The sequence below is a fragment of the Impatiens glandulifera genome, chromosome 2 (assembly GCF_907164915.1).
Source record: "Impatiens glandulifera chromosome 2, dImpGla2.1, whole genome shotgun sequence".
Classification (NCBI taxonomy): Eukaryota; Viridiplantae; Streptophyta; class Magnoliopsida; order Ericales; family Balsaminaceae; genus Impatiens; species Impatiens glandulifera.
In genome coordinates, this window is record NC_061863.1 from 29305442 (window position 1) to 29318224 (window position 12783).

The 12783-nt window shown below is 32.0% G+C and overlaps 1 protein-coding gene across 1 annotated transcript; it reads left to right on the forward strand.

The window, feature by feature from the left end:
- Nucleotides 1-6645: 6645 nt before the first annotated feature.
- Nucleotides 6646-10426, forward strand: LOC124926906 (protein NUCLEAR FUSION DEFECTIVE 4-like). The gene is made up of 3 exons (XM_047467230.1): nt 6646-7062; nt 8105-8919; nt 9784-10426. Exons 1-3 carry the CDS (start codon nt 6727-6729, stop codon nt 10256-10258), a joined length of 1626 nt encoding a protein of 541 aa, XP_047323186.1. The 5' UTR covers nt 6646-6726; the 3' UTR covers nt 10259-10426.
- Nucleotides 10427-12783: the final 2357 nt, after the last annotated feature.

Sequence of the window (12783 nt, forward strand, 5' to 3'; positions counted from 1 at the left end):
ACCCAAAAGACTCAAGTTTTAATTTTATAAGTTACTCTGATGCAGACTATGCATGCTGCAAAATTGACCGAAAGAGCACAAGCGGAACCTGCCAATTTTTAGGAGACCGACTCGTCTCCTGGTATATAGCAAAAAGCAAACCTTAGTTGCCACTTCAACCGCATAGGCAGAGTATCTAGCAGCCGGAAACTGCTGTGCTCAACTCCTCTGGATACAACGACAACTAAGGAATTTCGGTATAAATGTCGAAGAATCTCCAATCTTTTATGATAACACTAGTGCAATAACGATTACATACAATTCGGTGTTGCACTCAAGAACAAAGCATATTGATATCAGACACCACTTCATCCGGGAACATGTTCAGCAGAAACACATTCGGCTGGAATATATCTCAACCGAACAGCAAGTGGCTGATATCTTCACCAAACCACTACAGGAAGCTAAATTCTCTTACTTCAGAAATATTTTGGGACTTACTGATAGTAAACAACTTATACCTTAAGTGCTATTACATGTTTTCCAAAAATCTATTTCTTATAAAAAACGGGGCATGAGCTCAAGGAGAAGCTCACGCTTCTCAAGTCATACCTCAATAGGAAATTAAACACTCAGGAATGCTAACCGGAAAGATGTCTCCGGTTAAGCTCGACAAATTCACACTGTCAAATCACATGTAAATATATTGGGCAGTTCAAATGACTTGAGTAAAAAAATTGTTTATTCCAAAGCTGAACAAATGTCGGCTTGAATCGACATCTTTTCACACCGGAATATGCTATCTTGATAAAAGTAGTCATGGAAAACTAACCAATAAAATGCATCATGATTTCGTTAACTGAATTTTTCTAGCTAACTTGGGACAGATGATCGTTGTTTCTATGCATGCCTTGATGATTATGCCTATGAAAAATTAAAACTGTCTATACCTCAATCAAAGTGACGACACGTGTCCATCACTGAAAGAGGAAGACTAACATCTCTTCCATATTTTTAAAACCATGATGAAAATCATTTTGCAATCATTATTTTGTCATTGGAAATAACCATTGTACACTTACACAAGTTAACCTCATAATAATTGTATCTCTAAGCATGCTTACCATCAGCTGGCTATATAAAAGTAACTAATCCAATCAAAAATCGAACACTATTCATCACAAGAAAAATCATCTAAGCAAAACTCTGTAAAAATGTCTTGCTCTCTCTCCAAAAAGGTTCTCCTAGCCGATTTCGAATCGGTTGCTAACTTTGAGGACAATTAAGTCCGTTGTATCTTCGGAGCTCTTGAGAGCACCAGTCTGAGAAGGTTTTTGGAAAACCGCTATGCCATTAACGACTCCTTAGTTAATGAGTTCTTCGATACAGCAAGGGTGATACATCCAGAGGTCATCTTTGCTCAAATCCATGGAAAATCATTCCTCTTCAGTTCGACAGATTTCGCAAACTTTTGCGAGCTTCCAACTGAAGGTGTCACCGATCTCATCTACTCCCCGGTATTCATTGAAGAGATGACACATCACTTTTCCGGCTCTATGACCCTGATTAACATCTGGGGACCCAAGAGTTTGCTCGCTAACGAATATTAGGTTCTTAGCGAGATCTTGAGTAAGTCCATCCTGGCCAGGGACAAATCTCAATCTTACACCCAACGCATCTTCGAGATGATGACGGCCATCACCGAAGAAACAAAGGTGAACTGGTCGAAGATCATCTTCGACAATTTGAAGGAGCTAATTCTCTCCAACAAAACCGGCTACGCTCCACAGCTGAGCGGTTTGTTCAACCACTTCAACAACTATCACGACTCGGGTATCATTCTTCACCCGAAATAGTTGTTGACAAAGGAGATGATTCAAGATATGATCGAAGTGAATCTCCTTCACACTCAGTACAAAAAGCTAGAAAAGAACTTTCATAGAAAACAGTCGGATCATCATGTTGAATTAAAGAACTTCAACTTAGATTTTCACTAAGAGACAAGATCCATGATTGAACTTGTTCGTTCCCAAGTAATGGAGGTTTCAAATTCATTGAGAAGTGCAGAAGCCGAACGACTTGAGCAAGCGGAGACTATTGTTGGGAAAAATTAAAACAAGAAAGGAATGAAAGTTAATTAAAAATAAATAGTTTAATTAACTTTAAAAGAATATAAAGTCTTTTATATTTTGGAACAGAATTTTGATGATTTTATTACGTTCAAGCTAAGTGGTCTATTTGTTTTGTGCGGGAATAAATCTAAAGACAGTGCTAACTTAGACGTAATTTAAAGTACGATGTCTTAGACGTCTTAGACGTCTTACATAGTTAGACAAGGTCGTCTATCTCTTTTAGACGCGGTCTAAAGGGAAATGTAGTTAGACGAGGATGTCTAACTCCTTTAGACGCGGTCTAAAGGAATGCGTAGTTAGACGAGGACGTCTAACTCCTTTAAATGTGGTCTAAAGAGAAGCGTAGTTAGACGAGGACGTCTAACTCCTTTAGACGCAGTCTAAAGGAATGCGTAGTTAGACGAGGACGTTTAACTCCTTTAGACGCGGTTTAAAGGAATCGTAGTTAGACCAGGACGTCTAACTCCTTTAAATGCGGTCTAAAGAGATGTGTAGTTAGACGAGGACGTCTAACTCCTTTAGACACAATATAAAGGAATGCGTAGTTAGACGAAGTCTAACTCCTTTAGATGCGATCTAAAGAAGTACGTCTAATGCCTTGCTTTAGTAGCCGTCTGAATAAAGAATTTGCCTAACCACGATCTCTCTACTATCTACTCCACTTACTTTCGTGCAGTCTGACAAGCCAGTTAATTCTATCCAATGAATTAATTCCATGTACGCGGATATCTCTCAAATATACATTTCCAGTACAAGACAAGATTAGAGGATATTCGGCGCACTACCTGTTCGGTACGGCCACAATCAAATTACTTAGAGTCTGTTGTACTCTCGTATTATAGGCGGCCGTCTAACAGACATATGCCACGTGTCCTCAAAGAATATTCGACCGTTGGTGTATTTCAACTATATATAGAAGCCAAAGGACTACGGTCGAACAATTAGTCAGTTTTCACAAGTCTAAAACACACTCTACTTAACATACACGCTAAATCTCTTACTGTATAACTGTGAGTACATTGTAATTATATATTGTCTTTTTTGTGAGAAATCTTAGTGCTGTAAGTTGAACAAAGGCTGTTTTGTTCAATAGAGAGTTAGCTAGATTAATGAGTTATATTTGATTCAAAGTATTTAATGGATATTCTTCCGGTTGTGGAAGAAGGGGTGACGTAGGAGTTTTATCTCCGAACAACTATAAAACTCCTTGTGTTCTTTACTTTCTGTCATTTGCATTCAGTTGTCTAAAGCTTCAAATCCAATGAACACTTCCGCCCTTGAATCTGTTTTAAGAGTTTGAAGGATTTGCGAATAATAGAAACAGATACTAATCCCTCACAGGATTACTATCGAAAAGTTTATCGTAAGTTGTTAACAATAGTCAGACCTTAGTCACTATTGGTAACACCGATCCCAACAAACTAATATTATTGATACAATTCATTTTCAAAAATTTCCTTGTTTAATATATATATATATATATATAATCAAAAGAAACATCAATTCAATATTATTTGTAAAATACATTTACAAATTAAATTCATAAAGTAATTGTAAATAAGCTCCAAAAATATTAAAACATATTCAATATATTTTATTATTGGTATTACATTCTTCACCTCATCCAATGACATTTCCATAAAGTTGATTATAGTTATATTTTTATTTTTGTCATCATGTATGCATTTAATAAAGTAAATGATTAGATTTACTATCTAATTTATTTATTAAAATATATTATGGTAAATGGTTTTTTTTTACATCATTAACAACCCAAGACACATTGCACCCTATCATGCATGGTACATTCTCTGACAAAATTGGAAAATATTAAAGAAAAAATATTTGTCATAAAATATAAACTAAATCACTTCAAAGATTAGATATTTGACAAATAAAAATATGAGAATATTAGTGATTAAACATGATGTTACTAAATAACTATATTTTTTTTTTGTCAATAATAAAACATACCTAAATCATTATCATTTATAACTAATTATAATAGCATTTTATGAAAACCTCATACCATGTATTTGAATATGAAACATATAAACCAAATTAAATATTAAATTCCTTACCTTCTTCATAAGCCTTTCAAAGTTATAAAGTTTGGGCGCATTCTTTGCCCTAGATTCTTCAATAATGCTAAGATAGTTTCGACTCATTCAGTTAAATAATGTAATTGTGTTTGAAGAACAATATTATTATTAACTAGTTCAACTTCTTGTTTTTTTAGTGCATTTTCTTTTTCCATTTTTTAATTTTTATTTGCAATACACTTACAGTTTCTTTAAAGATATTTACCTCCAAATAGAGTTGTGTACATGATTGGTAATGTTTGAATACTTGTTTTCGGCCCATGTAGATGATTCCAAGCACACATCCTCTTTTCGTATTCCATTCCACCTCCATTCATAACTCCATTTATGATTTTTTATTTATTTATATCCAAATAATCTTGAGTTTGATGTAGTTGAATAAACTATCCTAGATAATAAAAACATACTTAGTTGTATATAAAATATTAATCTCAACATTTTCATGAACATAAAAAAAAAGACACTTAGTAGTGTATAAAACATACCACAATTTTCATTGCGCTATTTCCACTACCATTCTTTTTTATGTGTCTTTTCAAATTTAAATAGTAGGATGTCTTCAAGTCCTTGGGTATATTGTAAATATCAATTTAGGTGTGAGCAATATTAATTCATTCAATTAAATAAACTCAATTAAATAAAATATTTATTAATCTTCTTTGATTTTCTATATTCGGGATGGAACCTTTGCAATATGTGGCATCACCGTTTGTATGTATTTCATTCCATTTTCTTGTTGGAGCACTTCTCAAAATACTTTAGGTCATCAAAGTTTTTTATATCATTTGGGTATAATCTTCTAAGATAATACGTGGGTGCATTTTCAAAGATGTTTTGGCCTTAGTCCCAAAATTTCTTATCTTCACAGTACCCTTCCTTTTTAAAAGTTTATTAACATCTCCTCCGAAATGATATCCCACTAAAATGTATCCGACAAGAAGTCTTTTAAATTTGCTAATGATTTTCAACAATTAATTAATAATGAAAATTAATTAGAGTAAATATAATTACACATCATTTATTTTGTCTATTTTTTTCTTCATATTTTGAAAATTTATAAATAATTAATTTGTGATAAAATGGATATAACATTCATCTCAAATTTTTTTATTTTAATTTCTTTTACCCCTTAAAATTAATTTGGGGTATATTAATACAACTAGGGGTGTAAACGAGCCGAGTCGATCTCGAACTAGCCCTGGCTCGAGTTTGGCTCGACTCGTTTTTTATTGGCTTGGCTCGAGCTCGAGCTCGATCGAGCTTTCAATATCAAGCTCGCACTCGGCTCGATCATATAACCAAGGCTCGAATTTAATATATTTATATATTAATTTCTTATATTATTAAAAAAAACATAATGGAAGTCGAGAGTCCATTAATCGAACCGTACAACCCTCCGCATTTTTTTTACGCCCTGTTACTCTTCCTCAACCAAGACTTTGTTCACGTAAGAATGAACGTATTAGTTCGCATAAGAATACACGTATAATACCTAAGGGAGTTATTCATGTTCAAACAAGTTTGAGAATAATATTTTAAAGTGGTGTATTGTATTTGAGATAAACTTGAAAACATATCAGATTCTATTATGTTTATTTAAAAAAAAATAAAACACTATATATAGTGAAATATTTTTTTATATCTTATAAAATATAATATATTGAGATGGCATATATTAAATAATATTACATTATAATTATATTTTGATTTGATTTTTAAAAATTATGTATTTATAGTTAAATTAATATCAAATCTATTTATTTTTTATAAGTATTATATAACATATATTTTTAATTTATAAGTATATTTTGGGGAGGCTCATAATCAATAAGTCCATAGATCTTATGGGTATATTTCAAATTTTGATTAAAGAGTAAAATATAATAAAAAAAATTATATGATTAGGCTCGAAAAAGCTCGACGAACCATCAAACGAGTCTTACCTAAACTCGAATTCGGCTTGAATCTTAAACAAACTGGCTCGAGCTCGGCTCGAATTCGATTTTGATTAAACTCGAATCGAACTTTGGCCGAACCACTCACGAGCGACTTAGGTCATTTACACCCCTAAATACAACATTTATCTAAAATTATTTTAATTTTCTTGACCTCTATTCTAATTAATTAAGATTTAATTAATAAAATAATTATTTTAATTAATTATTTAATAATGATTTGACCTTAATTTTAATTATTTTAAATTTATTTATTTAAAATAATTATTATAAAACTAAGATAAATTTTAGTGATTATATATAGTTAAAAAAAAATTAATTTGAATTATTTAGAAAACCAATCTAACACGGCCTTAAATGTAAAATAATAATAAAAAAAATAATTTAATAATTTTATATTTTTACTAAATTTAATAATTTTGTCTATAAATAGAAGGCCTCTGGCTGCAAATCCATGAATCGATCTATAAACATTTTATAAAATTCCTCTCATCATTCTCTCTCTCTCCTCCTCTATTGACTTTTTGACTGTTAGGCTCTAGTATTCCAGTCTCCTGGATGGGTCTTCTTAGTCAACTATCTCTATCTTCTTCCTCCGGTAAATGGCTTGGTTTTGTGACTGCTGTTTGGGTCCAAGCTATATCCGGCAATAATTACACCTTCTCCAACTATTCCGATGCCCTTAAATCAATCATGTCACTCACTCAGCTTCAGCTCAACACCCTCTCCGTAGCCAAGGATTTGGGGAAGGCTTTCGGCCTTCTGGCTGGTCTTTCCTCCGACCGCATCCCCACCTCTCTTCTTTTCCTCATCGGAGGTATAGAAGGTCTCATCGGCTACGGTGTACAATGGCTTGTCGTCAGCCAGAAAATCAACCCCATCCCTTACTGGCAGGTGGGTGCATGCAATATATGTATAGTAATTATTTTCCTCATTCACTCGGATGGGTTGAAACCGATACAAAAAAAATTATCTTCTTTTTCCAATAGAAATTAAACACCACCCCTAATCTCTTAAAAAGAATTAAAATAATTTTCTTCTTACTTAATTATTAAAAAAATGATAAACTTACATTTATTCCATCATTCTATTTAAAAAAAAATTGTTATTTTTTATTCTCACCGTAATTTTTTTTATAAAGTTAATCAAAATCTAAACTCTAGATCCGTCCATATTTGTAACTTATATAGACCAATATTATATATGTGACCAATATATAAATTAAGTTATAGCAAAAATTTATAACAAATTTAATAAAATGAAACAAAGATGGTTTGTGTTTCTATTTAGTTGGATTTTTTTTCCTTCATTTTCTTCTTTTGTCTGCATTTTTTAAATTTTACAATAATTTTTTATTTTTACAATCACACAAGGATGAATGGTCCATATATCTACAAGTAGGTGCTCAAATATAATCTTTATAGATATTTAATAAATGTGGGTTCTTACTGAAAGACTCCTACCTCCATATTGTTAATTCATGTTGAAGCAATAACTGATCATTTGTATTTATAAAACTAATTTCCAGACTATTTTTTTAGAGTATATATTGTTTAATTTTATTATTTGTATAATTAAATAAGTTTTAAATATATAATTGATTAACTTTAAAATTTAAAATATATAGTTAGATATATTTTTTAATTAAAATACTTTTAATTTGTTTTTTTTTTTACTTTTTAAATATTTAATTTAATTTATTTCTTTTAATTTAACTTTTATTCAATAATATTTTAAATAATACAAATAATATTAATTATTATTTATTTAATAATAATAACATAATATTATGTGTAAAAAAGTTTACAAATATATTAAATATTTATAAAATTGTTTTAACATATTAAAATATAGTTTTAAATAAATTAATTATTTTTATTTAGTTAAATGTATTAGTTTTGTATGTTAATATTAAAACATCATTTTAAACTTTCAGATGTGCATATTTATGTGTTTGGGAGGGAACAGTACGACATGGATGAACACGGCGGTGTTGGTAACTTGCATTCGCAATTTCCGAAAGAACAGGGGTCCGGTCTCGGGAATCTTAAAGGGCTACGTGGGACTGAGCACAGCCATTTTCACGAATCTCTGTTCGGCAGTTTTTGACGACAAACCGGCAAGCTTCCTCCTCATGCTTGCCATAATTCCTCTTGTTGTCTGCATCATCGCAGCCGTGTTCCTCCACGAGATCCCTCCTTCCGAAAACAACGAGGACGACGATACGCGTTATTTTGCTTTAATTAACTCGATCGCCGTCGTGATCGCCGTCTACCTTTTGCTCTATGACGTTACAGGAACCCACAGTCATGTTTTCTCAATCGTCTTCGTAATAATTCTTCTCATTTTTTTAGTAACTCCATTGGGTATACCTATTTTCCTTGCATTAAGAAATTTGACTCGTCCAACTCCAGTCGACAAAGCATTACCCGACCCGGAAATCGAAAGGACTTCGGTTAGGGAACCGCTTTTAGAAAGAACGACTGAAGAGGAGGCGGCCGTGTTTGAGCGGCGGGTGCCTGTGATCGGAGAGGACCACACAATAATGGAGACGATAAGGACGGTGGAATTCTGGATATTATTCTTGTCGTTCTTGTGTGGAGTAGGTCCCGGGTTAACGGTAATGAACAATATGGGTCAGATGGGTTTGGCCCTTGGATATACTGATGTATCCATTTTTGTGTCTCTTTTGAGTATCTTCGGCTTTTTCGGTAGGATCCTCTCAGGATGGATCACAGAATATTATCTCAAGTAAGTATTATAAACTTATTTTCAAATAAGTTTTTTTTTTTTGGTTATATTACAACTCTTATGAATAGCAAAGTAATCAACTTTTTATAAATTTATAATGAATTATTATGAAATTTATGTTCATAAAAAAGTCAAAAAAGTCAGGTTTTTGATAACCTCGATAGAAAAGATTTTCATTTCATAATCCAAAATTTTTCTATAATAAAGCAAATTTCAAACTACCTTTAATAAACAATCGCATTCTTTTCTAGTTTAGGCCACTTTTTAAGCATTGGGTTATGAACAGTCACATGCCATTTCCAACTTTATACGCAATAAGTTTTGTTTAAATCAATATGATTTATTTATTTGATTTAGTCCAAATAATTTTCTTATCACATGGCCTATCTATTCTCATTATTTAAAACTATGTAAATTTTAATATTAGAAAAAGATAGTAAACTTACCAAAATTATCCCTCTACGCTGTTTGATTCTGTAATAGCATGTCCTTGAATTTAGCTATTTGTCGTTTTACATTTCACAAATTTTCCTTTCATATATACCCCTAAACTATGAATCCATTTTGATTAATAAATTAAGCCAAAATTTTAATTCCTTTTTTTTTCAAACTCTTATTCACATATGATCAAGTTGAAATCTTGTATTAATGAATAAAGTATAAATCAGTGTAAATGAAACTATATTCAATACATTAAAACACATGGAATCAAAATACACAAAATTCCAAACAAAAAGAAGGTAAAAAAATATTTAACCATGAAGGAGAACCTATAAAAATTAGAAATTTTCAATTACATATAATTTCATTCTGTTCATCTATACAGATAATCTTTATTCTTTTAATTATAAACGTTAATTTCAGGAAAGCTGGAACCCCACGACCTATATGGAATGCAGCATCTCAAATTGTGATGACGGTTGGGTTCATTATCCTGGCCATAGCATTCTCTGGCTCACTTTATATAGGTTCAATTGTGGTGGGGATTTGTTATGGAATTAGAATCGCAGTCACGGTCCCCACAGCTTCTGAGTTATTTGGGCTCAAATACTATGGCCTCATCTACAACGTCCTGATTCTTGACCTTCCCATCGGTTCCTTACTTTTCTCTGATTTATTAGCTGGAATCCTGTACGATAGTCAAGCCACAACCACGGCTGCAGGAGAAAACACATGCACCGGCGGACATTGTTACAGGCTTGTTTACGTGGTACTAGCTTTTACTAGCCTTGTGGGGTTCGGCTTAGACATATTGCTATCGATTAGGACCAAGGGGTTGTATGCAAAGATATGTGCTAGCAAGAAGCTAAAAGGATCTGATCATTCTAATGGCAACTGAGAGGTTAGCTTTAAAAGTGAAGATATATTGGTTTGGTTCTACAGCGTTTGAAAGGTTATAGTTAGAAAGACTTTTTGTGCTTATAGTTTGGTTTTGTTATTGGTTTATTATATTTGGAAACATGTGCTTCTCGTATCTCATGTGTTTGTTTTTAAGTGATTACGGTTCGATTTTGATCCGTTTTGGAGTATTCATATATATTTGAAGTAACGGACCAAAATTGGGCCACCCTTAATGTCTTTTAAAACTATTGTCAAACTTATTCAACTATCTCTTATCATGTTTTAGATTAGTCTTTGTTATTGTAGATCTTCTTTATTTATTTCAGTGTTTTTCAACCAATACGATGTAAATCCAGGGCCGCCCTGGAGATGGATTATTCTAGAACATATTTTTGTTTATTATTTTCTTTTTAAAATCAAAGATATCGGATCCAAATTTTATGATAAAAAATAAGAAAAAAAAGAGAGAGGGAAAATAATATTGTCAAAATTATATAAAATCAAATAGTAAAGTTGTAACTCTAAAAGCTAATATAAAATTAGAATGATTATTTGTAGACTATATTTATTTTACTAAATATAATGGTTTATATTATTGTTTATTTTTCTACATGTTATGTTATGATATATTTTAGTAAATATTATGGTGAATTTGAGTGTATATGGTTAATTTTAGTGTAAAATAGATCTAGCACTACCTTCTACACTAAAGTTGTAAAACGAGTATTGCAACACTTAACACAAATTTGAATATACTTATGGTTAAATGAGAGTATTGCAAAATTTAGTGCATATATTGAAATGCCATTGGATTTGTATTAACATCTGTACTGATGTAAAAATGTTAATATTGCAAGGAGCGTAGATTGACGCTGAAGTCAATTACCCATAAATTATTGCAATTCAATTTATAAAAATTTACTCGAGAGTTGAAAACTAATTACTTAAAATGCCATTGGATTTGCATTAACATATGCACTGATATTGAAATGTAAATATTACAAGGAGTAGCGCAGATTGGCACTGAAGTCCGTTTAACCCTAAATTAGTTGCAATTCTAATTTGCAAAAATCTACGCGAGAGTTGAAATAATTACTTAAAATGTGATGAATTTGCATTAACATCTACGCTAATGTTGAAATGTAAATATTGCAAGGAGTAGCGTAGATTGGCGCTGAAGTCCGTTTACCCCTAAATTGGTTGCAATTCCAATTTGCAAAAATCTCACAAGATGCCACTGAAGTCCTTTTACCCTTAAATTAGTTGCAAGTGCCTTCACCCCAATTTTTTTAACCCGCGTTTTAAATTCAGTTTCCGCCTAAGTCCCCATAAATACATTTCATTTCACAAAAAATCCATCTCTCTACCTACCGCCTAAGTCCCCCGAACACATTTCATTTCACAAAACATCCATCTCTCTACCTGTCTCCCGCCTTTGTCCCCCAAACACATTTCATTTCACATTTCATCCGTCCGAAACCCTAATCCACTACCCCAAACCTACAGCCGGTTCCCGTCCGAAACCTATTCTCTACCTTAGGATCCTCAATGTTTCCTTTTAACTCGACGTCGATCGATCAATCCACCTAGCCTCCTTTAGCGAAACCATCTACTAATCTCTTCGTCTCTAGTACGTACATTTATCTGCTCATTCTTTCTTGTAGAATCAAAAACTATGTTTTTGTTACTTGCATAGTATTTGATTAGGGTTTAAAACGATATGATTAGTGCTTAAAATGTTTAGGATTTAACAGTGTTTCGAAAACAATATGATTAGTATCTGAATATCTGCACAGTATATATCTAAGTAGGGTTTAAAACTGTGTTAACTTATAAAAAACGATTTTACCTTTCTCATTCTTCTTAGTTTGTTTATTTAATATTTGAAAATATGCACACTATAATTTCCGACGAAATTATGTATAAATGATTAACGCACTTATCAACAGATAGAGTTTGGTCACGGAGTTGTGTATAAACAACATCTCGATCGATCAACATATAAGGTTTATAAACATATATAAACGATTAGTGCACCTATCAACATATAAAGTTTCTAACGGAACCATATAAAAATGATGTCTCGACCTATTGACATATAGGGTTTATAGACGGAATCTTGTACGAACAATTAACATACCTATAAACATATAAAGTTTCTAACGGAACAAAATACAAATGATGTCTCGACCTATTGACAAATAGGATTTGCAGACAGAATCGTGTAAGAACGATTAACGCACCTATCAATAGATATGATTTCTAACGGAAGTATATACAAATGATGTCTCGACCTATTGACAAATAGGATTTTTAGATGAAATCGTGTACGAATGATTAACGCACTTATCAATAGATAGGGTTTCTAATATAACCATATATAAATGATGTCTCGACCTAGGTACAAATTGTATTTATAGACGGAATCGTGTACGAACGATTAATGTATCTATCAACAGATAAGGTTTCTAACGGAACCATATACAAATGATGTCTCGACCTATTGACAAATAGGATTTACAG

What these genes read in the sequence shown, in the direction of transcription:
- LOC124926906 (XM_047467230.1), top strand. Translation starts at nt 6,727, where the DNA reads ATGGGTCTTCTTAGTCAACTATCTCTATCTTCTTCCTCCGGTAAATGG. An exon ending in ACCCCATCCCTTACTGGCAG is followed by an intron (nt 7,063 to 8,104) that starts GTGGGTGCATGC and finishes TTAAACTTTCAG; the next exon opens with ATGTGCATATTTATGTGTTT. An exon ending in ATCACAGAATATTATCTCAA is followed by an intron (nt 8,920 to 9,783) that starts GTAAGTATTATA and finishes CGTTAATTTCAG; the next exon opens with GAAAGCTGGAACCCCACGAC.